The sequence below is a fragment of the Myodes glareolus genome, chromosome 7 (genome assembly GCF_982192425.1).
Source record: "Myodes glareolus chromosome 7, mMyoGla1.1, whole genome shotgun sequence".
Lineage (NCBI taxonomy): Eukaryota > Metazoa > Chordata > Mammalia > Rodentia > Cricetidae > Myodes > Myodes glareolus.
The window spans coordinates 51,374,248-51,401,796 of record NC_142032.1 but is presented as its reverse complement, the minus strand read 5'-3'; the positions used below and the strand labels follow the sequence as shown (position 1 = coordinate 51,401,796).

The following is a 27,549-nucleotide window of genomic DNA, read 5'->3' as shown; positions in this document are numbered from 1 at the left end:
TGTTCTTTAGCTTAGCACTGCTTGCATTGCTGAGGAAACTTCTCTGATGCCATGCTCACGTTAGGAGAACAGGAAAACTACACACAGAATAGCTTCCTGGGAAATGTACCTTAACATGGAAAGCAGTTTGCTTTGCCATGGATTGAGCCTCAACTCAAATAATGAGAAGGAAGCAGGGAAATAAGAGGGGAAAAAGGCAGCAGAGACATACAGGGCAGAAAGGAACTTTAATGAGGACAGGGAAAGCCATGGGACAATAAAGGTACTGACTTGATGACCTTTGGATCCTCGTTTTGTGGAGGTGGAAGCTAGCTTGAGGAGAAGAATGCAGAATGTGGAATGTGCTTTTCACTCGCAGGGTCAGAAATTAAAGTTTTCCTCTGAGTTACAGACTGTGCTCCAAATTTCCTAGCCTGCACTCAACAGGCTACAAGCGGTTTCTATGATCTACCGCAGAAGATCTGCTGTGGAGAGCTAAGGGCTTTTCAGAGTGGCTAGCTAGCAAATGCTCCCTTGTGATAGTCTCTCGTTTACATAGGAAAAGTGTTCCTCTCTGGAACCTAGCTGGTATGTGTGTAGACATTCCTTAAATAGCAAGGGGTAACTTTTAACCTGTTGAGAATTTCCTTTTGCACAAAATGCATGCATTGTGCAGCAGCCTTGTTATATGGAAATATCCTTGGCACATACATCAGGTGTCTGCAGTCGGGAAAGTTGCTTATATTGCCAGCATTCAGACTGCGCTCTCCATGACTTCTGTAACACTCTCTATACTATCCTCTTGTGCTCGTCCCTGGAACAGAAAAAGCAGCCACTTTCAGATGACATCCAGTGTTTCAAATCGTGTGAGCGTCAGAGAATGAATATAAAATAAGAATACAGGCTGCACTGGTACTTTCTCCAGAGTGCCATTTGTTCTTTTTCTGTTACAGATGGTTGTGAGCTGCCATGTGGGTGCTGGGAATTGAACCTGGGACATCTGTAAAAGCAGTCAGTGTTGTTAATGAAATCACCATTCCTTGTGAATTTATTGTTAGTCAATAGATTCTGACATTGTGGACGGATACAAGTGTACTTACCTACATTTCTGATAATGCATGATTAAACTTAAATCCCAGGATTCAACTTCCTCTTTTATAAATTCTGTTTTTGTCTGATCACCTTTTTTTTAAATTAATTAATTTATTTTTAAAACGATCTTTTCTCATTTTACATACTTAGCCCACTCCCAGTCCCTCCCTTCCTTTTGCTCCTCCCACCTACCCCCTAGCCCTCCCCATTCACTCCTCAGAGAGGGTAAGCCTTCCCATGGAAAGTCAACAAAGTCTGACACATCACTTTGAGGAAGGACCAAGGTCCTTTCCTCTATATTTAGGCTGATCAAAGTATGGGCTCCAAAAAGTCAGTTCAATCACTAGGGATAAATCCTGGTCCCACTACTAGTGGTCCTAGACTGCCCCAACCACACATCTGTCACCCACATTTAGAGGGCCTAGTTTGGTCCTATGCAGGTTCCCCCTCTGTCAGTCTAGAGTCAGTTGACTCACACTAGCTCAGGTCAGGTGTCTCTGTGGGTTTCCCTATCATAGCCTTGACCCTTTTGCTCATATTATCACTCCTCCTTCTCTTCGACTGGCCTCTGGATGCTTAGTGCTTAGCTGTGGATCTCTGCATCTGCTTCCATCAGTTTTTGGATGAAGGTTCTATGATGACAATTAAGGTAGTCACCAATCTGATTACAGGGGAAGACCAATTCAGGCATTTTTTCCACTATTGCTTACAGTCTTAGCTGGGGTCATCCTTGTGAATTCCTGGGAATTTCCCTGGTTTCAGGTTTCACACTAGCCCCATAATAGCTCCCTCAATCAATATATCTCTTTCCTTGTCTCTCATCCTGTCCTTCCCTTATCTTGACTGTCCCATTCCCTTATATTCTCCTCTTTCCTCCCCCTCTCCTCCTGCCCTCCCTTCTCCCCCACCCCCATGCTCTCAGTTTTCTCAGGGGATCTTGTCCATTTTTCCATCCCTGGGGAAATTCATGTATTTGTCTCTTAGGGTTCTCCTTGTTATCCAGCTTCTCTGGGGTCATGGACTATAGACTGGTTATTCTTTGCTTTACATCTAATATCAGCTTATGAGTCAGTACATACCATGTTTGTCTTTCTGGATCTGAGTTACCTCACTCAGAATTTTTTTTTCAAGTTCCACCATTTGCATACAAATTTCAAGATGTCATTGTTTTTTTAACCACTGAGTAGTATTCCATTGTGTAAATTACCACATTTTCTTTATCCATTCTTCAGTTGAGGGGCATCTAAGTTGTTTCCAGGTTCTGGCTATTATGAATAATGCTGCTATGAACATAGTTGTGCAAATGTCCTTGTGGTATGGGTATATATCTTTTGGGTTTATGTGATATTGCTGGGTCTTGAGGTAGATTAATTCCCAATTTACTCTACTGTAACTTCAAATCCTGAGATTCTCTCTTCCATCTCGTGTAATCTATTGGTTATGTTTGCATCTGTAGTTCCTGTTTGTTTACCCAGATTTTCCATTTCCAGAATTTCCTCTTTTTGTGCTTTTTTAAATTGACTATTTCAGTTTTCAAGTCTTGAACTGTTTGCTTCACCTGTTTGGCTATTTTTTCCCTTGTTTTCTTTAAGAGATTTATTGATTTCTTCCATTTTTTTGTTTGTCTTTTCCTCTATTTCTTTTCCTCATTTCCTCGTTAAGGATCTCTATCTTCTTCATAAAGTTTTATTTAAGGTCATTTTCTTCTGGTGCTTCTTGGTTAGGATGTTCAGGTCTTCCTTTTGTAGAACCCCTAGGTTCAGGTGTTGCCATATTGTTCTTGAGGTTGTTGAATGCATTCTTTCATTATCACCTACCCATCTCTTCCTCCATTTGGTATAGGTGGGGCCTCTGGCTTATGTGGTCACTCTAACTCCTGGTGTAGGCAGGGCCATACCTCTGGGGGTCGCTAATGTGACTCTTGGTGCTCTTCTCCAGGTGTAGTCAGGGCCAAAGCTCCAGTGGTCTTAGGTGCAGTGGGGGGTGGTTGCAGGTATGGGGAGACTGCTCTGGAGTCCCTGGGGTTTAGTGGTTGGGGTGGGGCATGGGATGTGCCTCCTTGTGCTAGGACTTGTGGAGTAGAGACATTCACCTGTGAACCCAGACACTCACCTCTCCAAGGGCAGTCAGGGCCAAGGCTCAGGTGCTCAGAGATGCAGTAGAGGATAGTTGTGGGGGTGGGAAGGCTGCTTCCAGGTCTCTGAGACTACACTAGGTGGGGGTGGGGCATGAGATGTGTCTCCAGGGACTAGGGTCCAGAGAGTTGGGTCCTCCAGTCGAGAATCCAGACACTCACTGTCCGGCAGTCAGGCTAAGACAAGCTAAGGCCCCTTGTCTGATCACCTTATTTAATGAGTCACTGCTGTCACTCAGATGCCATTTTAGCTTTTTGAAGTTTTTGTCTTTTTCACCTTTGTTCTCACCTTCCACCAAGACTACAGGTCGTGAGAGTTCTTTTCAAGTTTTCTGTTGTCTTAGAATTTCTATTGCTGTGAAGAAAAACCGTGACCACAGCAACACTTATAAAGGAAAACATTTAATTGGTGATGTCTTGGTTTAGTTTATTATCATCATGGAAGGAAGCATGGCACATGGGCAGATGAGGAACTGGAGAAGGAGCTGAGAGTTCTACATCTGGATCAGAAGTCAAAGGAAAAGAGAGTACCACTGGGCCTGGCCTGAGCATTTGAAACCTCAAAGCCCATCCCCAGTGACACACTTCTTCCAAGAAGCCCGCATCTACTCCAACAAGGCCACACCTACTCCAACGAGGCCACACCTACTTCAACAAGGCTACACCTAATAGTGCCACTCCCTATGAGCCTATGGAGGCTCTTTTCATCCAAACTATCACACATGTCGTTACTTTTGTTCCCTGTGTTTCTGTAGTTTTTGAAACTGGGCATCTTAGATAATTGTTATATACTTTAGTTAAATGTTAGACAATTTAAATCAGTGGTTCTCAGTCTTCCTAATGCTGTGACCTAATACAGTTAATCATGTTCTGGTGACCCGAACCATAAAATTTTTTTGGTGGTACTTCATAATTGTAATTTTGATACTGTATGAATCACAATGTAAATACCTGTGTTTTCTGATGGTCTTGATGGTCTTAGACAGTCCTGTAGAAGGGCCAAGATCCACAGGTTGAGAACCACCGATTTAAATAGTTACATCTTTCCTTGTGAATGGTGGATGCTGCTTTCTTTCTAGAGATTTGTTTATACTAATTATGTGGAGTCTGTTTCCTTTGGAACTTGCCTCTGATATATCTGTACATTTTCATTGTTTTCTGATTCCTAGTCCTTCTTTGTAGGCAGATTTTCTAGTCTTCTTCCCAGGGTTAGCACAATAGCTCAGCTTGTCATTAGACAGAGGTGATACTAAAAATGCTTTGTTGTGGTCTGAATTATAGTCTTTAAAACATGTAATTCAAAATCCTGACCACTGACATATTAGAATGTGAAAATATTTGAAATAAGTTATTTTAAGGGGCAATGAAACTATAAAAGTGTCATTTGGCTGGGCTGTTGTCAAACAGGACTGGTGTATGTAGAAGAGATCAGGACATACACTCATCCAAGGGGAGGCCACGGGAAGACACTGAATGTAACGAGTAAGGGAGGGGCTGTAGAGGTCACTAATCCTGTATCACTTTGGTCTTGAACTTCTGGACTAGAACTGTGAGAGAATACATTTTCATGTTTAAACCACATAATCTTTGTTGCTTTGCTGTGGTAGAAGTAGAAAAATAAGACACATCTTCAGTCAATAAAGGCTTCTTGATGCACTTGAGAAATTTTTGCAGTTTGGATCTTTTATGTATACTCCAGCTTTCACCTTGTTTTTGGAGTTTTTTTTCTTTTATAAGCCAAGTTGGGTAACTCAGTTAGGAATATCTCTAGTTTCCTAGCACACGCAAAGCCCTGAACATGTTTTCATTCTTTCAGACACAGGAATGACCAAGCTATCAGCACAGTTCAGCACAGTTCACAGCGGTTTCTCTCTTCTCTGAATGTCTCTATTGAGTTCCTGTCAATTTCTTGTTCCAGCAGTAATATGGTCTTCTATGGTCTTAGCTAGGACAAGTGGCCTAGTCTTACCTGCCTGTCTGCTGCTGTGCTCTCTGTTGCTTCATTAACCCTCCCTGAGGAAACGTTCCATATTATGCCTCAAGTAACATCAGCTCTCAAGCAGTAAGGGTACCACAGTCCTTCAAGTTTTGCTTACCAAGGTAAAGTTCTTTACAATTGAATGTAAGGGCTGGAGAAATGGGGATGTGATGGTTAATCCTAATTTGCAATGATGGAATTTAGAATCATCTAGGAGGAACACTGTTGGACATTTTTGTTAAACTGATGTTTTCAGAGAGGGTTAGCAGAGGAAAGATCCACCCTGAATGTGGCTGGCAGCGTACTGTGGGCTGAGGTCCTGGATCCTATGTAAGGAAGCAAGCCAGCCAGCTGAGCATCAGTATTCACCTCTCTCAACGTCCTACTGTGGAGGCAATGTGTGTTCTGTAGCTTTGTGTGTGTGCATGTTTGATCTGAATGTGTTGACAATGTTAAGGGAAGAAGCACCCATATGTGTGTGTGTGTGTGTGTGTGTGTGTGTGTGTGTGTGTCTTTAATTTTTAAATTTACAGTTTCATATATTACTCTTGTCATCTTGTTTTACACCCATATTTTATGACAAAAGAAAACAAAAGGTAAAGGAAACCTCATATATTACATTGATATTAGTTCCAGACATTTGCTTAATAGAAACTGATAGCCTCTGAACTGCCCGAAGAAACACTTACCAAAATTGAACAGCTGCAGATTGAGTACGTGAGGGCGATCACGAATTCCAGGGGGTAGGAGAACAACAAAACACGGGACACTTCCCTCCCCAGCTTCTGTAACCAGGAAACAGGAAGATGACGTATCATTGTATGTATAGAGTGCCCCCTCCCCAAGAGGTCCCTGGAGTAAGAGTTAAGGGAAGGAGGAACATGGGGCAGGTGACCTTCTTCCCCAGCTTGATTTCCCTGGGCTTGTCTAGCTGTTGGCTTTCAGCTTCATTTGTCATCTTTTCGTTCTTCCCCAACTCAGTGGCTGGGGCTCTGCACTTCACCACTCTCACTTAGCTTTGCGGTCGCTCTCCCGGCAACTGTCTAGTCTCATGAGTGCATCCACTATCTAAACTTTTCAGTTAGTCTGGTGTTATTATTATTACTGCATATGTGTATGTCTATGGGTACATGAATGCCACACTGCTCATCTGGAAGTCAGAGGACAACTTCCAGGAGCTAGTTTCACTTCTTCCACTGTGGGTTCCAGGACTGAATTTAGGTCATCAGGTTGTAAGGAAAGCCCACCTTAAAAAAAAAAAAAACAAAAAAAAACCACTACTATTAGTTTTTGCTCCATTTTCTTGTGTGTGTGTGTTGTGTGTGTATGTATTATGCAGATGTGCATATGTGTAGGTGCTTGTGTGTGTTGTGTGTGCATGTATTATGCAAATGTGGATATATGTGCATGCTTGTGTGTGTTGTGTGTGTATATATTATGCAAATGTGCATATGTGTGGGTGCTTGTGTGTGTACGTGTGTGTATTATGCATACATGCATATGTGTGGGTGCTCTTCTGAGACCGAAGTTAGGACACACCCTTGATGGTTTTTCCACCTTATTAAATGAGACAGGTCCTTTCAATCAAACTCAGAAGTCTCTGTTCTGGCTGGTTTTGCTAGCCAGTTTACTCTGGGGATTCCCTGACTCTGCCTTCTCAGGTTGGAATTACAGGTAGGAATTACCACTAGGCCTTCCTGGCCTTTCTGTGGGTTCTAGGGATCCGAACTCTTATTCATAGACTTGCCCAGCAGCTCTTTAACCACCAGGCTATCTCCCCAGCTCCCAGCCCCTGGGTGCTCCTCAGAGGTTGGAGGTGAGCCTCTGTTGCTTACCTCCATTAGGGTACCACACATTTAGTAGTCATAAGGTCACACATGAGGACTCAGGCTATTTAAGAGAGGCTAACCTGAAAGCCTTCTTCTTGTAGTCTAGCACCAGAAAGTTCTATGTAAGCTGCCATGAGAGTGGGTGAAAACACTATGAATTTTCTTGTCCAGCCGTGATAACTACAAACAACAACGGTGACCAACACGGCAAGACATCCTTAAAGGTTCAATAGTGGTACTTACGTGTTGGTATCACCAGCTCTCTAATTGGCCTTAAAGCCTATTTAACTGGATGGAAATGATGCCTGGCACCGGAACCCTGGTCAACTTGGCCAGGACTAGTGAGATTATGGATTTCACAAGAGAAGCTACTGCCATCGCTTTACTAGACCAGCATAGTCCCTAACATTCTAAAATTCATCCTCATGCCCACTCTAAGTGCAACCAACACCCTTCATCAAAGAGCTTCTCTTTATAGCAAATGGAGACCATCACAAAACCACAGCTGGGTACAATACAGAGATCAATGAATCATGGGAAATTCAATGCCAGTGGGTACATCTGAAACACAAGTTCTGCACCCGAGGCCGAGGAAGAGGGGGTGGAAAGACTGTAAGAGCCAGAGGGCCAGGAAGTCTGGTAATAGAGTGTGTCTCCCAGAAATGGCTGCCTAAACAAGACCTGAAGAGTGGCAATGACAACAGACATGCTAATATAGAAGGATGAAATCTCACAGGTTCCCACCCCAAGACAAAGAACTATAGACAGCTAATTATGGCTGAGAGAGAAAGAGAATTAGCATCTTTCAGAGATGAGCCCCTTAATTGGTTATCCAATACAAAATGGCCAGCCATGAAATAATATATACACAAATAACAAAACATAGACTCATGAGGTTGTATTTATATATTTGTGCTCTCTTCATCTATATGTAACAATAATAATTAAAGAAAAAGAGGCCATCAAATTGAGAGGGATTTGGGGAGTCAGAGGTTGGAGGGAGAAAAGGGAAAGAGGGAAATATTCAAATTCTATTTTAATTAAAATATATTTTAAAAGATTTATTTTTATTTGTGTGTGTGTGTGTGTGTGTGTGCGTGCGTGTGTGTGTGTGTGTGTGTGTGTGTGTGTGTGTGTGTAAACACATGTCCAGGTTCCTTCTGAGATCAGAGGAGGGCTTCAGATTCCTTCGAGCTGAAGGGGAGCTCATAATATTCCTGGTTGTGAGTCACTCAACATAGATGCTGGGAACCAAACTCGGGGCACTCTTAACCACTGAGTCATCTTTTTAGCCCTGATAAATAGTTTTTCCTTTTGAGACAGGGTTTCACGTAGCCCAGGCTGGCCTAGAACTTTCTGTGCATCTCAGAAGGACCTGCAACTCTTGATCTTGCAGCCTTGCTCACTACAGTGCTTTGGTGGCAGTCAGACACCAGCATGCTAGCTTAAGTGTGGGAATATTTCTTTTCCAATACTAATATTTGTGATTCTGATTTTTTTCTGATAAGGGTTGACTTGATTGACTTTAGCTCAGATCTATCAATTGGGAACATTGCTATTTGTTCTAGTCCGAGAGCTTTCCCAGATGTGCAGCATCTAGCTGCAACAACTCTATCAGGCCCTCTATGTCCCCTCTTATCCTTCCTCATCCCTGCACATCCTACAGAATCTGAGTTTCCCTGTTCAGGAAGCTTTCTGCGAGCTGGTTCTACCCACTGCGGTCTTCAACTGTGCTGTATCTTCCACTTTGCCTACACGATTAGACACTTGTTCCTACAAAGTTCACCTGTCATCAACTCCAACACGGTTTTCAGGATGTGGTTTATGTGGCTTTCTTTGGGACACCTTGTAAATCATCTCATATGATTGTCATGCCTTCCATAGTGAGCTGACCATGTGGCAATGTACTATTTATGATGACTGTGCATCGAACTCAGGGGCTTTGGCATTGTTGAGCTAGTTGGCGGTGGTGCTAATTTCTTCATTTCTGGTTCGATGAGGAAACTAAGCCTTGGAAAAGAGCTATGACTCACTCAGGGAATGAACCCATGAACTGCATATCCATGTCTTCAATGCAGACAGCTTAATTTCAGAGCTCCTGATTTTATTTACTAGGCAATTTTGAGGAAGCAGCAAAAGTAAAACTGTATTTGTCTCACCAAATAACCTCAATGTGAGTCCACCATTTAAATTGATCATGGGAGGTATTATGTTAGGAAATGTTCTTACAGCATTTTTTTGAGTGACTGTCCCTCTTTCTGAATTTCTCTGATGTTTGCATATGTGTGGGATGGAGAAGTTCACCATCTTGAGATCTATATTACATCATCTTGGCTCCTTTCTGAGTCTTGCAGGAGAGACCCCTTGGAACGAAGGCTGGGCTTCCCCTAGGTGTTCTCTTCATGTTTGCTTCTAGGGATAGGATAGTTTCTGCTGACTTTTTGCATTCTAAAAGCAATCATATAGAAGGTGTCCAACAAACAAACAAGTATTTCTTTAAAAAAATTAGTTAGAGGAATTTAATTTGCATTTTATGGGAATAATAAAAATCAAGTGTCTATGACCCTAATCAATTTAGTATCTCCATATCCAAACAGAATTAAATTATACCATAATAATACTTCCTTAAGGGGTAAAGAAATAGAATGCCATTCATATTTAGTGTATTAGAACTGAATGTAAAAACATCATTTAAATTGGTACTGGAAAAGAATCTTCCAGTCTCTTCTAGCTTACTCTTTGTTGTCTCTTTTCCTTTGTTCTTTAATTCTGCAGTATCATTAGTCTCTCCATTCTAGTATTGGACTGTTGTTTTGCATTTTCTATTTTCATCTCTTGTTTTCTATTTCCTTCCAAGTGTCTGTGAACCTCCCAACTCCTGCCTTCATTTCCATCATGGGACTTCCACAAGGTTTCCAGATAGGCTTTCAGGTATTCTCATTGCTAAGGAGAGCAAATGTGAGATATCAAGGGTTTTGGAAGACTGTGCTTCAGCAGGTACATAGGTTAACATGTGTACTGTCTGCCCTATGAGTAAAGGATAGCTTAAAAAAGAGACAGAGGCCAATGCTGGGAAGATGATGACTCAGTTGGTAAAGCACTTGCTGTGTATGTAACCACATATCTATGTACTTATTTATACATCTTCTATCTACCTCTCAGATGTTTATCTATTTATCTATTATCTATGTATCTATACATGTATCCATCATATCTATTAATACATATGCCTTGTCTATCTTTATATATACTACAATCTATCGATCTAATCTATCATCTATCTATTTTCATGCCTACCATTCTATCACCTATTTGTTTATGTTTTAATGTGCATACATTTATTTGTCTATGCATACATATTTATTGTGTATTAATGTGTGCATGAATTTGTGTATCTATAGTATCTATATGTTTATTATATATATATTTTCCTGAGACAAGGTTTCTCTGTAGCTTTGGTGCCTGTCCTTGAACTAGCTCTTGTAGACCAGACTGACCTTGAACTCACAGACATCCACCTGACTCTGCCTCATGAGTGTGGGGATTAAAAGCGTGCACCACCACCGCCCGGCTATTATATATCTTTCTATCATCTATGTATTACTGTATACATCTGCCATCTATCTATATATTAATATGTATGTGTTAATAGCTGCCTATTATCTACTTATCTATTAATTTATGCATGTATCTATGTTACTGTCACCCATTCCTCTACCATCTATACTTATAACAATTATAACAATTAACCTCAGCCAGTATGGAAGATTCTGAGTCAGTGAAGGATTGATGAAGTACAACACATTTGTTTTTCTCTGCGAACAGTTTAAGATCAAATGAATAATTGAATGGATTTCTCCTCTTTTAGAACCATAACAACAGAACTTTTTTGTGGTTCAGAAATATTTACAAATAACAATAGAAAATAACTGAAATTCCACGACCTTTCACAGTGAGCACCATGTAGTTAAGAGCATTTTCTCTGTCATTCATTGTATAGGTCCCTCAAAACCCAGAAAAGAAACTTCTTAATTAGATTCCAATGGTTTTTGTTTGCCAGCATGTGCTGTTAAAGGATATCCAGTGACTGGCTGGCTGAGGATTGTTCAGCTCTTATCTTCTCTCTGATGTATACTGCTAAGATCTGACTTTCTCTTGTGACTTCACAGCCTCCCCTGGTAATAGGTTAAGTCACTCTGCCACTGTCATATGTGGACCTGGATGGGTGTTCTATGAGGCTGAAATGGATGAACAGTGGCAAGTACCTAGGGGAGAAGTCTGCTCCATACGGGTATGCTAATACAGTCTCAAAGCATCATTATTATTCTGCAGTTCAAAAATAATTGAATTTGCATATCCCCAACATTTAAGAATTGATGGTGTGGGAGAATTGTCTGTATTCTGTCAATCATGTTTTAAATAAATGCTAATTGGCCAGGCAGGAAGTATAGGTGGGTCAACAAGACAGGAAGTAGAGCCAGGGCAATGAGAACAGGAGAATTCTAGGAAGGAGGAAGCCCATTCCTCCCGGTCCTGCCCAGATCACCGAAAAAGCAGGATGTGACCTGCCCTGCTGAAAAAGGTACTGAGCCATGTGGCTGGCATAGATTAGAATAATGGGTTAATATAAGTTATAAGAGCTAATACAAAACCTGAGCTAAATGGGCCAATCAGTTTATAATTAATGTAGACTCTCTCTGTGATTTTCTTTGGGGCTAAACAGCTGTGGGAACCCGGCAGGATAGAAACCCCAACAAGCAGGCCTCATGTTACAGAATGGTGCTCAATGTTACAAATGAGGAAATCTGGGATATAATGACCATGTGCCTGTGCTCCAGTACTCATTATTTCAGGATCAGGGGAAGTCTGTAGAGCATGAATTGCAGTCTCTTTTGCATAGATGGATTTTTTCATGTTATCTCAGGAAAGCTGTGGGCACTGTTCCCCTCTTACTCAAATAGAATCATTCTCTGTTTTAAAAATAGGATCAAAGGCTGCTGGGAGGGTAAATAATTAGCTACTTGGACGCCTAGAGAGAAAGCATAGAGGGTTCTAGAAACTCAGTATAAATGAACTGGAACATTAAGCAAAATTAGTTTTGCTTAGATTTTAATCTATCTAATTTAATATAATTATGAGGAATGCAAACTGTGGGCAGTTGGGAACAAGAAATGAGGAGCCTATACAAAGAGGGTTGGCATGGTACTCTGTGACAGAGGTAATGACAAACAGGTGCAACTCAACTTGGTGTTGCTTCTTTTTTTACATTGAAATGTTTTTATTAATTATTTTTCTAAGTGCCAATAGTTTATTTGTTCTATTGAAAATAGATTTTTCTCTCATATAATCCATCCTGACCAGTTTCCCCTCTTCTACTCCTCCAGATACCCGCTTCCCATCCCCCAGATCCATTCCCCCTTCATATCCCTTCAGAAAAGAGCAGGTCTCCAAGAGATGACAACCAAACAGAACAAAACAAGACACAACAAGACAAGGTGAAATCCCTCCTATCAAGACAAGACAAGGCAACCTAATGGGGGAAAGGAATCCCAAGAGAAGACGAAAGAGTAGGAAACATCCCTGCTCCCACTGTTAGGAGTCCCACAAAACACCGCGTTAACAGCTGTAGCATACACAGAGGACCCGGTGCGGACCCATGCAGATACGTTGCTTGTTGCTCCTGTCTCTGCGAGCCTATGTGAGCCCTGCTTAGCTGATTCAGTGAGTTATGTTCTCCTAGAGTTCTCCATGTGCTCTGACTCCCGCAGTCTTTCCTCTCCCTCTTCTGTGGAGTTTCCTGAGTTCTGAGAGGAGGGACCCAGTGGACACCTCCAATTTAACTCTCCGCATAATGTCTGGCTATGGGTCTCTGCACCTTCTCCCATTTTCTGCTGCCGAAGGAACTGTCTCTGAGGATGACTGGACAAGGCACTGATCTGTGAATACAGCAGAGTATCATCACGAATCATTTAATTGATTTTTTTTAAAAGGTCAAGTCCTATTTGGTTCTACCCTAGGTCTCCGGGGTATCCAGTTTCTGGTTCTTGGCCATCCAGTAAGTACAGGGCATGGTCTCCCTCTTGTGGCAGGGGCTTAAGTTAAATCAGGTATTGGTTGGCCACTCCCACAAGTTCTGCCTCACCATTGCCCCAGCACATCTTGCAGACAGGAAATGATTTTGTGGCTGGGTTGGTGTCCACGTTTCTTCTTCCATAACCTGCAGAGAACCTTCTTTTCCAAAGAGACTAAGAACATTGGAGTAAGAGTTCCAAGCAGGCATCAGTTCGACCTCTCTACCTCAGCAATAGGACCTCTGCTGACAGTTTTTAGAGATGCCATGTCTTAGCATCAGCCTGGGTTGTTTAGGGATCTCTATGGTATCGCCTCAGTCAACAACTCAACCAGATGTAACCTGGTCCCACCACTAGAGCCCTGTCTGGCTACAAAAAGATGTCCGTTTCCTCCTCACTAGGGTCCTCACTAGGGTCACCTTCATAGATTCCAGGAAGTTTCCACTGCACTAAGTTTCCACGTACCCTCAAGTGCCTCCCACCAGTTCCAGCTGTCTTTTCCCACACTCTCTCCTTTCACTCCTCCCCATCCCTCTTTCCCCCAGTCTACTGGTAAAATCTATTCTATTTCCCCTTCCTGGGGAGATCCATGCTTCTCCCCTATAGCCCTCCTTTTAAGCTAACCTCTCTGGGTCTGTGGATTATAACTTGATTATCATTTTCTTAATAGCTAAGTTCCACTTATAAGTGAGTACATACCATATTTTCCTTTCTGGTTACCTCACTCAGGATGATTTTTTTTCTAGTTCCATCCATTTGCCTGCAAATTTCATGATGTTATTTTTTTAAGCAGCCAAGTGATACTCTATTGTGTTAATGTACCACATTTTCTTAATCCATTCTTATCTTGAGAGACATCTAAGTTGTTTCTAGTTTCTGGTTATTATAAATAAAGCCACTATGGACACAAGTGTTCTTGCAGTAGGGAGGAGGATCCTTTGGGTATATACCTGTCTTAGTTAGGGTTTCTATTGCTGTGAGGAGACACCATGACCACAGCAGGCAACTCTTATAAAGAAAAAGCATATAATTGGGGTGGCTTACATTTCCAGAGGTTTAGTCTATTATCATCATGATGCTACATGTTGGCATGCAAGCAGACATGGAACTGGAGAAGTAGCCTAGTGTTCTACATCTTGACTTACAGGCAACAGGAAGTGGTCTGTCTCACCGGACACGTGTGGCTTGATCATCTATAAGACCTCAAAGCCTACCTCTACAGTGACACACTTCCTCTAACAAAGCCACAAACAGTCCATCCAATAAAACCACAGCTCCTAATAGTGTCACTCCCTTGGGGGCCATTTTCATTCAAAACAAGGCAATGCCCATGAATGGTATAGTTGGGTCTTGGGGTAGATCAATTCCTACTTTTCTGAGGAACCACCATATTGATTTCCACAGTGACTCTTTGCACATTTACCAGCAATGGTGAAATGTTCCCCTTGTTCCACATCCTTACCAGCATGAACTGTCATTTGTGCTATTGATCTTAGCCATTCTGACAGATGTAAGGTCAAATCTCAAAGTAGTTGATTTGCATTTCTCTGATGGTCAAGAATGTTGAATCTTTCTTTAAGTAATTCTCAGCCATTTGAGATTCCTCTTTTGAGACTTCTCTGTTTAGATCTGTACTCCATTTTTAAATTACGTTGTTTGGTTTGTTGATATCTAGTTTCTTAAGTTCTTTATTTATTTTGGATATTAGCTCTCTAATGGATGTGGAGTTGATGAAAATTTTTTCCCATTCAGTGTCCTTTGTCTTACAGTGCATTTCAGGTTCACAAGGTCCTATTTATTAATTGTTGACCATTGCGTCTGCCCTTTCAGTTCTCTGTTTACAAAGTTGTCTCCTGTGCCAATGTGTTTGAGTCTATCCCACACTTTCTTGTCTACTAGATTTACTATCCCCCACTTTCTTGTCTATTAGGTTTAGTGTATCTGTTTTCATGTTGAGGCCTTTGCTCCACTTGGATTTGAATTTTTTGCAGGATGATCAATATGGATCTATTTGCATTCTTTTACATGTAGACATCTAGCTATGGTGTGGGAGAATTGTCTGTATCTGTCAATCATATTTTAATAAAACGCTGATTGGCCAGGCAGGCAGTATAGGCGGGAAAGCCAGACAGGAAGTAGGGGTGGAGCAATGAGAACAGGAGAATTCTGGGAAGCAGGGAGGTTCCTCAGCCACTCCTGCGCAGACCACCGAAGAGGCAGCATGTAACGTGCCCAGCTGAGAAAGGTATGGAGCCATTATGGCTAACATAGATGAGAATAATGGGTTAATATAAGTTATAAGAGTTAACAAGAAGCCTGACCTAATGGGCCAATCAGTTTATAACCTTATGGAGTCTTGTGCGTGATTTTCTTTGGGGCCTGCCTGCTGTGGGGTACTGGGCAGGACAGATACCCCAACAAGCCGGCCCCTCATGTTACATAGCTACACCAGCATCATTTATTAAAGATGCTTTCTTTTTACCATTGTGTATTTCTGGTTTCTTTATAAAAAAAAGATGTCCATAAATGTGTGGATTTTATGTCTGGGTCTTCAATTTAATTCCATTGATCAATGGTGTCTGTGTTTATGCCAACACCATGTGGCTTTTTTTTTTTATTACTCTAACTCTGTTGCACGGCTTGAAGTCAGGGATGATGATACCTCCAGAAGCTCTTTTATTGTTCAGGATTGTTTTAGCTGTCTTGGGTTTTTTGTTTTTCCATATGAAGTTGAAAATTGTCCTTTCAAGGTCTGTAATGAATTGTGTTGGGATATTGATGGGAATTGTGTTGGGATATTGATGGGAATTGAGTCTGTATATTGCTTTGGGTAGGATGACTATTTCTAATATGCTAATCCTACTGATCTAAGAGCATGGGAGGCCTTTCCATCTTCTGATGATTCTGAATTCCAAGTCAACACAACTCAAGGAAATCTCTTATGTTATCAACAAGGCTATTCACATTTACTATAGTATGATGTGTTGTACTTCTAAGTAATTATGTCTGGGGTACAAAGAAACAAGACTGATGCTGACTTACATTTAGTAGTGAGGAGCTAAAACAAAATCTGCATAACATGCAAAAGCAGGCTGTTATGAAAGTCCTACGTGGGACTGGAAATGACTAGGTATTCATGGTTTAAACATATTAGAGCAACAACAAAGCTCTCTTGCTGGTTTGCTGAAAGGCTTAGTGGTCCAAGAATGCACCCTTTTTGCATTAAGATGTCATCTGTGAAGAGACTGGAAGATGGCTCAGTCAACAAAGTGCTTGCTTTGCAGGCGCAAGAAATTGAGCTCAATTTCCACTTCCAGAACCCGAGAGAGAGGTGGGGACATGGGGGGGTGGATTGAGGGTGCACACACTGTGCTGGGGAGACAGAGACAGGCTGATGTTTGTGGTCCACTAGCCAGTTAACCTAGCCTACTTGGGGAGTTTGAGGGCAATGGCACCATCACAAAGTCCAAGATGGACAGTGCCCGAGCAATGACACCTGAAGTTATTCTCTGGCCTTTACATACACATATGCAGCACACACACACACACACACACACACACACACACACACACACACACACACGCTGCTCAGGGATCATCTTAGAGGAGCAGGCAAAGAGCTTGTTAAGAGCCATAAATCACAGAGGACCAATATGAAATAGTGTCCTTGCGTCTTCTGGACAAGTCAGGGCTCCTAGACTCAGAAGCTCACAGCACCTGTCTTTTCCTGCACAAAAGCCACACAAGAGCAAACCAGTCAACATTCTAGCACTGAAAGAGGCTGGGGAGAGGCGACTCAGGAGTCTCCATCCCTAACTGAGGAGTTATTGACAGCTGACAGCTTCTGGGCAAAGAGAATCAGTTTTCTTAAGGGTACAGCCCTAGCTAGATAAATCACACTCCAGGGGATGGTCAGGGGATGGTCTCACAGCTGTGAGTATAAGGGCGGCACAAAATAGGCTTCTCTGGTTATTGAAATAAATAGAACACAGAGATGAAAGTGGGCTAGAGAAATGGGGATGGTGATATGATCAAACTATATTGTAGGGAATCTTCAAATTAAATACCATTACAAACATAAAAAGAAATGTGTTTCTATGAAATCAGTTACTCACTGCTTGTCCATAATTCCTATATGACACAGACCGGAAATGAGCCAATTCCACGATTGTCAGGCTGGCCGCAATGATCGTAACAATTATACAGAGTATGTTCAGGGACAGGGCGCAGAGAAGCTGCAAAGGAGGCAAGGAGTAAACTTAAAACTTTTTTACAGGGTAAGTACTTTGGATTGTTTTTGAGGCTTTTGTTTTGTTTTGAACAGAAAACAATTGAGTTAAAATTTCCTTGCAGTTTGTGCAGCTTTACAAGTGTGTTTCTGCTGTCCATTTCCTGGTTTACATAAAAGCTAGTTAATTTAGAGAAAACATAACTTCATTATCAGACACTGCCAAGTTTTGAATTTCACAAATGCTCAAAACTTTTGTATTTTAGAATCTTGTGAGTCAGGTGTGGGAAAGATCAAGACTGACCAAGATACTTAAAAAATAAAAACAATTGTTGGGAAATGGTGGCAGCTTGCAGAGATAAAGTCAACAGGAGTTAATATGCTTGAATCCTGGGTTTTTACTAGCTGGCACCATCTGTCAGTGTCTGTGGACAGACATCAGGATTTGATTTTTGTTTATTTTGAAAGTTGAGACTTTTTATGTTTATGGGTATTTTGCATGGACGCCTGTCAGTGTATCATTCATGCAGAGCTCATGGCGGACAGAAGAGAATGTCAGAGCCCCTTGGACTTGAGTTACAGACAGCTGTGAGCATCTATGTTAGTGCTGAGGATTGAACCTGAGTCCTCTGTAAGAGCAGCAAGTGCTCTTAATTCACAAGCCATCTATCTAATCCCAGATTTCTTGATGTATAAGCATTTAAGATTAGATGAATTGATTTATAAAATTCTAGAATATAAAATTCTATTTTATTCTAAAAATTTTCCACCTACACCATGCAGGGTTTAGTTTTTTTTTTTGAAAACTCCCTACTTTCATACAAGGTACAACTGTATTCCCAAAGTGAGTAGAACAGACAATGAAGTATTAAATCACAGAAATCACAAACTTTAAAATCACAGACTTTAGATCCTGTAAATAATTTTTGTCACAGTATTCATGAAATGTTAAGGGTAGAATATCCAAACAAAATTGTTATTTAAATCTACATGTTTTAGCAGAAGTTAACAACCATGATTATTAAGTAATACATCTGGTCTACATTAAGTAATTTGTCTCACTTATTTTATAAGGATGGTAGATTTCTTTATGTTTTAGAGACTATTTTTTCTTTATTTTAAAGATTTGTGTATATTTGTGTGTGAGTGCATGCATGTGTGTGCACACACATGTGTATATGCCTGTGAGTGCAGTTGCCTCCAGAGTCCATCAGAGGGAGCCAGATCTCTTGGAGTTGGAGCTACTGGAAATTGCAAGTCAACATGGGCACTGGGAACGGAACTCTGGACTTCTGTAAAAGCAGCCAGTGCTCTTAACTGCTGAGCCATTTCTCCCTCCCCAACACTATTTTTCTTTTAAATCCCTTCTCTGTTTTGTGAAAGTTCATACAAGACATCAAACATTTCAACTTACCAAATATTTATTATTTTGAACCTTTGCTGCTCTTATTGTGAAGGTTCCTGAAAAGATAAACTAGACACAAACATGCATTGGTAAATACTCATTGATAGTGCTCAGTAATTTAAGTATACTTTAAAACAACTATCTTTCAGAACAAGATTTTCAGAATATTAATAGCAGCAAAGAGAGAAGTTTTAGTAGACAGGGTTGGGACAAGCTTCCATTATGAGATAATCATGGTTTCAAAAGATGACAGATATTGAAAATAACAGGAGGTCACAACAGGTACCAGCAGGGGACAGTGGGTAGGATTTAGGTTGTAGTATACAGCAAGTCCTCTTAAGACTTCCTGAACCAGGGACCATGTTTGGTTATATGATATCTCTTCTATAACCCATTCAGTTGTTACTCCAACTTCTTTTGTTTCTAGTGAGATACCTGGGACTATAATGACTGTGTATATATCCAGATGTGGAGAAGTGGTTCATACATCCATTAGACATCATGACTGTAAAAAACAACCTTTTCACTGAGAGGCAATAGTCACCTTTAAGGCCACAGGATCCACAGGCTTTCACTTTGTTTATCTATTTATGTATGCATGCATGTTAGGTGTATGTGTGTAACATGCATGTGAGTGTGCAGATACAAGCATCTAATCATACGTATGTGTCTTCATTTATTTTTTCTCATTTTATTGTTTTGAAACAGGGTTTCTCAGTGAACTGGAAGTTTGCTGTTTCAGCTAGGCTGGCTGACCACTGAACGCTTGGAATTTGATGGTCTCTGCCCCTCATTGCTGCTGTTACTGGTATGTGCAGCCATGCCTGGCTTTTTATGTGGATATTGGAGATTTGAACTCAGGTTTTTATGATTGCATGCAGAGCAAGTACTCTTATTTGCTGAGTCATCTTCCCAACCACCTTGCTTTTTATAAAAATTATTTTAGAAGACATTCCACTATTTCCTTTTAGGATTTCTATTTTCCCGGAAGTATAAAGCACCACTGTGTTATTTAAAAACAGGCTATACAACTTCCCTGAAATAGTCTTTGTTTGTCTTCAGTCTTCTTATTTTTACTTATGAGTATATATGTGTGTGCTTCCAGTTCCTGCGGAGATCAAAAGTGGAGCTGAAGCTGCAAGAAGTTGTGAGTCCCCTGGTGTGGGTGCGGGGACCAAACCTTGGTCCCCTGAGGGAGCAACAAGTGCTCTAAATGACTGAACCATCTCTCCAACCTTTGTCTCTTCTAGTTTACTGACTTTAGCAAAAGTTAGGTTTTATAAAAAAGTAGCAGTTGTATTTCATACTTTAAAAATTGTATTAATTTTTTCATACAGTACATTTTGTTATAGTCTTTTCCTCCCCCAAGTTTTTCATCCAAATTGATGTTTTTTTTTCTCTCAAAACAAATAAGCAAGCAAGTAAACAAGCCAAAACTATACCCCGTAACAAAAAGACAAACAAGATAAAACAAAACACTGTACCAAAAGCGTCATGGTAAAAGCACAAAGAAAACATGGCCCTGGGGAGTGAAACTTGGGTTTTCGTGTTTGTGCAGTGACCTCACTGACGGAGCTGCCTCTCTAGACCCCTGAAGTTATCTTTATAGTATAAAATGAAACACAATGAACACAAATCATTTCTCTGAGTTTGGTCTGAAAATTCTGTTTTTTTCAAATTTTTTTATTTTCTTCTTTCTTCCATATGCTTTTTTTTTAAAAAAATATGAAGGAGTACTTTTATTATTTTCTTACATAATATCTTAATGAATACACCAGGTGCGTTTTCTCAGCTGGCAAATAAGACACACAGCAAAACTTCCTTATGCTTGGGAAGTCAAGAGCCATCACCTGTCTCTGGGAGGATTTGGTTTCTTACGACGTCTGTGATACTGTCCGTGCGGGTACCAGCGGTGCTTTGTGGTGAAGAACACCTTGCTGAGTTGTTCTATCATGGGCCCTTGCTCAAGTCGTTCGCTTTTTATTTCTAACTTGGTTTTCAGCACTTGTTCATGTGTTTCTTCATTATTACGCAAAATGCCTGGTGGAGGGATAGGTTTCGTGTGCTCGTACGGGATGTCCACGGAAGGGTGGTAGCACACTATTGTCCGGCCATCGGACGTCAAAGCAAGCTCCACCTTGCAGTTGTAGTCATCTGGAAGAGAAGAGTAGGTAGACTTTCGACAAACGCTAGATAAGGCTCCATTTTGGATTGGAAATAAATGTTTGCAGACAGTCCTGCTTGATGTCACCCATTTCGCTACTGCGGCCATGATCTATCAGGTGACGTGGACAAAGATATTGTGAGGAGAAACCGCTTCTCACATCTGTTTCTAGGCACACAGATTTTCATTCCTACTCACCGCCGGCCCGCCATCTTGCTTCAATCTTCCATATGCTTTTTATTTATGAGCCAAGTGCACTTTTTCTTATTGGTGAGGCAGTGGGTTGCTTATCAACACGACTTGTTTGGATTTTTGTCCTTCACAGTCTGCAGCAGCTCGTGGATAAAGGCAGCCGTCTTCAAGGTCACAGTTTCTTCTAGTGACCACCTAACCTCCTCTGAGACAGCTGAGGGAGCATCTTTGTTTCAGCACAAGGGCAGCGGTTTTCTTCTTTCTTTTTTTGTTGTCCCATTGTCTATTTTCACCACTAGTTTTTCCCCTCTAGATTTTTGTTTCAGTTCCATCATCCACTATCCCTGCACTTGAGGTCACTCACTGACTGCTTTATCATTCACTCCTTTCAAGGTGATTTGAAGTTTTGACCCTTTGAAGACTCCCCTAAACCATTTAATCTTCAGTGATTTATATGTGTGTGTCCTTCTACTTACTCTGGGTATATGAGTCTTTGAATTTTTCCCCCTCAAATCCTTCATAAGAAGTACTTGATCTCCATACTCACTCTCTTGCCTTTGTTGGTCCTTCTACATCTCAGGGCTACACATTCATTCTTGCCACTACTTGCTGTGGAGGATGCCCTCTGGCACTGAGCTCTAGCAATGCTTTCCCCACCCTATATATGTTCTCAGATCTTCTGTTCCCTATTGAATTCTTGTCACCACCAGCACCAATTCTACAATTCTATGATCAGCCATTACAAATACTTTTTATAACCATTCTCAACTCCAGTGCACTTTTTAAAAAAAATCAAAATGAGATCTTTTAACCAAGATCCTGATGAAATGTAGTGTTTGACTCCTGCAGCATTTCCATGCAGATAAACATGGCTTGCATAAAGACTTATCTCACTATGCAGTCATGTACCTAACCCTTTAGTCCTTAATGCTGTTTAAAGATCAAATTACTTTTCCATAAGCCGCATACTCTCTCATACTTTCCTCAGATGACCACTTCACATGCTCTCCTCTCTTCTGGTCCAATGCCTGCTCTCACTTTCAGCCCATATGTTTCTTTCTGATACATTGAGATACTTTAAGCTTTCGTAGGAAATTGCCCACATGCTTCCAAAATCAAACCAGAAGCTGACCTGTTCTTTGTTCTTTGTTCCCTTGCCTTAGCACTGTTTACATTAATGCTTATATATATTTTGCAAATAATGTCCTGTGCATTATAGGATGCTTAGTAGCATGATTGACTTCTGCTTACTAGATTTAAAACTCCAAAGCATCTCCAGATACTATGACATGTTCTCTAAAGGGGTAAACAGAACACTAACTGAGAACCACCACTGGGGAACATGACCATAGCTATTTGCTCACTAAAACTCATTATTTCTTGCCTACATACATACATGATTGCAACATTCCCCTTATTACCTCATAACATTTATTGCTTTTTATTCTGGGTCCACCCCCACATCAGCAAATGATTATAGAAAAGAAACAACATGAAGTTGAAAGGGAAATGTGTTGGGGACTCCAAGAGGAGCTGGAGGGAGGGAGTCTGGTAGATACGATCCAAATGCATTGTGCACAAGTATAGAATTATCGAAAAGTAAATTAAAAATACAAAAAAATCCCTCAGCTCTCATTCCATTTTCCTAAACCAAGTCCAATTAGATTTCATGTAATCGTTTTACTGAAACTACTTGTCATGTTTATGATTGGTTACCATATTAATAAGCCCAGTAGTCAGTTTTCAACCTTTATCATACTGACAAACCAATAGAAGATGATAGACCAGATCTTTCTTTATGTCTTGTGATGCATTCTTTCTTTGACTTCCAGGGATCCCCCACACTCTTGAGTTTTTTCTTCTGCCCGACGGGTGTCTAGAAACCACACCAGAATGCAGGTAATAGCAAACATTAAAAATTAACCACTACAATGGATTTGATGGCTAAGAAAGTGTCTTTGTCTTTGACATATCTAGGGTTATGCTATAGTCCATATTGTGGTTGTCATTTGCTCTCATATCCACATATCTTTTATAGCGCTTGTAGGTTAAATGATCAATACATATTTGTTGATAGAAGAAATTGGATTTTTGAATACGTCAGAAAATGGCATTGAGTTATATGATTCTCCTGAAAACCTTGTTTAGAAACTGGCTCCTACCATCTGTTAATACTAATCAATATTATTTACTGAATTAATAAAATCAACACAAATATATTCTACTCACAGCAAGTCCCCACAAACCAGTTCCCATTTTGTAAGTTAAAGGTTCATAAGTCCCAAATACTCCTTTAATTTGTCCCATATACAATAGCAATAGGAAATACCACATGAGTACATGATAGACGCCAAGCATAATCTGGATAACCTGTGAGAAGAGAGAACTGTTAGTACTGAATGATGTAATGGAAAATACAATTTCAATAAACATCAACAGCTTTATGAAAGATGGAAGTAAGCTAGTCATGCATTATCAATGGGGTTTTCACTGGTTGTACCATACACAGTGTCTGTCCAAGAAGAACTCTGGCTGATGGGGCTATTTGGGAAGGTGGAGGATCACTGGAGAAAGTTAGGTATTAGAGCTAGGCATGAGTCTTTGGAGCCCAGCCCCTTGCTATTCACTCTCCGGTTCTTGGATGCATGTGCAATGAGACCACCAAGTCCAAAGCCGCCTCCTCCTCCCAGCTTGCCTCCCTTGACTTCTGCCATTTCCTCCCCACCATGATGACCTGCATCCCTCAGGAATGATCTGCTGAAGCACACTCCTTTGCCTTCAGTTATTTAGAGGGAACTTGATCTCAGTTATGAGAAAGTATGACACTCACCCCTAAGACAACAGTATTTGATGAAGATATTTTTGAATTTCTACATCCCATACTTTCAGAATTTCCTCTGGTTGATTTTGTTTCTAACCTTCGGTGATATCTTTATTAACAGATTTCTACAAAAGAATATAAAACACGTATGCATGCTTTTTCTCAGAGAAAACTCATACATCTGACTCTTATTGTTTGAAAACTTTCTTCCCAAACTCTGAGGCCACAGGAGTTTTCTTTTTATACATTTCCTTCTCACAACCTTAAGTGCTACCTACCAGTTCTAGTCTTTCTATAGCTAGGAAATACTGATATTTTGAACATGCTATCTTTTGCTATTTCACAGCATTTCTAGATAAAAAGAATAAAAGTCAACTAGAGAACATTATTAGAAAATTTTCAGTAAAGCTTCAATGATTCTTTTACATTCACAATCAACTTAGTGCTAGTCATATTTTGCGTTTTCTTCTTTAAAAAGTTTGAGAATTTCAAACATAAATATACTGTGTTTCACAATTTCTATCTTCCCTTCTCCCTCCAACTCCTCTTGTGTCCCCCAATGCTCTCTGGAGTTCATGACCTCTTCTTTTATAATTATTGATGATCTGCATGTATGCATACATACATACATATACATGCGAAAGTCAGTAATAGAGGTCATGACACATGACTGATCATGTGACTATTTTTCCTTGATCTTATCTGAAAGAAGACAGTTTTGACAAAATGATGCTGCAAGTTCAAATCTAATGACTTGATTATTTTAATGAATCTTTATTTCCTAAAATTTATTTTTTTCCATGTCCATTAATGCAACAGGAAAGAAACCATGTGACTGAAATAAGCTCTGTGCTTTCACACAGCTTCTCCAAGAAGCAATCGAGAGTTGAGACTTAAAGGCAGCCAAGTTTAATTTCTCTACCATGGCTGGATAGCCACGGAACTACAGAACTTGTATAGGGAAATAATGAAATGCTATGTTAAGAAAGTTGTTAATTGTCACTTTCAGGGGAGGCAGAATGTAGTAAGTTGGGGAGTAAATATTTACTGTGACTGTAATCTTGAGGAGGTCCACAGGAAAGTCATCCAAGAAAAGAGCTCATAAAATGCTAATCAGAAAAAGTGTGTGTGCATGTGCTTTTAAGACGCCCAGGACCAGCTCAAGTCACTCTGAGTCCCCATAAGCCAAGAAATTCTTTTCTATGTGTTTATGACGAGTCCTGCTTAATTCCCTGGCCAGATGCATCCAGCTGCCCCGTTCCTCTTCTCCCCTTTCTGACTGATAATTTTAATGAATATTTTACTTAAGGTGATTGGTGGGTAATCTTGATGCTATAGTGATGGTAAATATTTAACTTTCCACCTCACTTCACGGCACAGCCATATACTGGGACTCTAGAATGAGTGGGTGAGAATGAATGGAATAAATAGTTCCTGGGAGCTGATTGTGAGGGTGATGCAGGAGGATTGCTCAGCCCAGGAATTCAAGAGCTATCTGGACAACATAGTGAGATTCCACATCCCAAAACTTAAATAAAAATAAAGTTTTCTGAAGGTCAAAATAAGAGGGCATAAAAGACGGAGGAGAATGGAGATGTGCTCTCCTTCTTCCTCCCCTCCTCACCCGTAGAGTCCTTTCTCCAGACTCAGTGTCCATCTGGACACTTAGCAAAAGAAAGCGTCTCACCATTACCTCACATTTCACTTGTTCCAAGTCCCAAGGATCCAGTTCACCCTGTCAGGCCCAGGCCCAGGCTGAAGAGACAGATCACGGTGGACGGTGCTCTCAGTGCTGGACCTGGCTGCATAGCCATCAGAGGCAGCAGCGCAGTCTAGCGCTCAGCTGGTGGTCAAGCTCCTCAGGCCGCCTGGGTTGTCAAGGGCAACAGCCCTCCCTCAGGGTCGAGAGATGAGTACTAGTGCGCAGACTCACTGGAGCCTGCAGGCCCGGTGGAGGGCCAAGCCCTCAACCTCCTTCTGGAGTCTCTAGGAATGGCTTTCCTGGGCACGGATCCAAGACCGCTTCTTGAGGGGGTACTTCTCCCACTGTAGAACGGCTGTAGCCCTTTATCACACAGGTCAGAAGGTTACAACTTCTAAAAAGGCAGGTATCTGAATTAATAATTCACTCCTCCCACTTCCTCCCAATATAAATGACTAAGAGAGAGACTGTTTAGGAAATGGCCAAAAGGTCTTTTTTGGCCTACCCATTTGGAGAAGTTGTACTTTGCACACGGTGTAAAGATAAGAGTCAGATCCGGTAGGGCGGACTAGGAGAGGGAGGGAAAGCTGTGTTCTCTGGTGAGCACAGGTCCCCGGACAGAGCACCAGGGACTTCCTGAGTGGTGAAAGACACGGAGCCGTGGAAGCTCTTTCAACCACAGCATGCTGTGAGCTTTCATTTATTCCTGGAAGATTTAACTAGGCATATTGAAAAAGTTAAAATTCCTGCTTTTATTGCAAATATTTAGTGGATAATGAGGATGGTAATTCTTTTCTTTTCTTTTCTTTCCTTTTCTTTTCCTTTTGGTTTTCGAGACAGGGTTTCTCTGTGTAGCTTTGGTGTCTGTCCTGGAACTAGCTCTTGTAGACCAAGCTGACCTCGAATTTAGAGAGATCCACTTGCCTCTGCCTCCCGAGTGTTGGGATTAAAGGATTATGCCACCACCATTCAGTAAATTCTTTTATCATATAAATATTTTTTTTTCTAAATATTTCTAACACTCCTAAAGCTTAATTGCTCAAAAGAGTCAATGAGCAGGGCTTAAAGTTACTGAGATCCTTACTGTACTTTCAATAGTGTGAAAATATGGACTAGAAATTGAACAACTTTGTCTTTTATCCTCTTAGCTAACTTCCTTACCTTGAGACTCTAAGACCCTTCAAATAAGAGAAAATAAAACACCTAGATTCTCTCTCTCTCTCTCTCTCTCTCTCTCTCTCTCTCTCTCTCTCTTTGTGTGTGTGTGTGTGTACATACATATGTGCACACATATGCCATAGGCGTGTGTCCAGTTCAGAGAACAACTTGCTAGTTGGTTTTCTCTTTTCACCTTGGGGGAGCCGACTGAGACTTGGTGTCAAATGCCTTTACCTGCTGAGCCATCATCTCACAGACTCTGGTTTGCTTTTATCGTTAAGTAGTATATATAGTACATTAGTGTTCCCACAGGGACACAAGTGTTCCTTTATGTTTTGTGTATGAGAATGAGCAATATTAGGTATTCTTTGTGATCTAGAAAGAGCATCTTCAATTTCAAAGTTAGGGATTTACTAGAACTCTCAAGTAGAATCTGTTCTGAATAGATCTTGTCGTGTTCTGTCAAGATTGGTATCTCTTTTTCTTTCATCTAAACTATATGGAAATGAACTTAGATCTGGTCATTTGGTTACATGGGCCCAAATCCGTATTCAGTATGAGTGTAGGAAAGAATAAGGGAGCTGCACAGAGAGAAACAGTTAAGCATTCCTCAGTGCTTCTAAATTCCTGTGGTCCTAATACAGGTCAATAAAATAACACTGGTTTGTCTCCACCTATCACCTAGATTTGGGGATTTATAGCTCATGTCTTTTTTATTTTTATCATTTGGGTTTGCAAAGTTCTATATCCTTTAATGATGAAGAGCCGGACAGTCATAGTCTGACCAGCAGGAGGA

General features: G+C 40.8%; 2 protein-coding genes across 3 annotated transcripts; both read right to left on the bottom strand.

The window, feature by feature from the left end:
- Positions 1-208: 208 nt before the first annotated feature.
- Positions 209-25,780, bottom strand: Ms4a13 (membrane spanning 4-domains A13). 2 transcript variants are annotated; one of them, XM_048442685.3, is made up of 7 exons: positions 25,587-25,780; positions 23,903-24,018; positions 23,302-23,442; positions 18,726-18,785; positions 17,199-17,318; positions 5,873-5,968; positions 209-793 (listed from the first exon to the last, which is right to left on the bottom strand). In XM_048442685.3, exons 2-7 carry the CDS (start codon positions 23,951-23,953, stop codon positions 734-736), a joined length of 528 nt encoding a protein of 175 aa, XP_048298642.1. In that variant the 5' UTR covers positions 23,954-24,018; positions 25,587-25,780; the 3' UTR covers positions 209-733. The 2 variants fall into 2 exon arrangements, with proteins under 2 accessions (XP_048298642.1, XP_087764239.1); XM_087908113.1 differs by lacking the exon at positions 23,903-24,018.
- LOC148121410 (large ribosomal subunit protein mL42-like) lies at positions 20,438-21,010 on the bottom strand. Its single transcript, XM_087908114.1, has one exon. The coding sequence runs from the start codon at positions 20,986-20,988 to the stop codon at positions 20,563-20,565; it is 426 nt and encodes a 141-aa protein (XP_087764240.1). The 5' UTR covers positions 20,989-21,010; the 3' UTR covers positions 20,438-20,562.
- Positions 25,781-27,549: the final 1,769 nt, after the last annotated feature.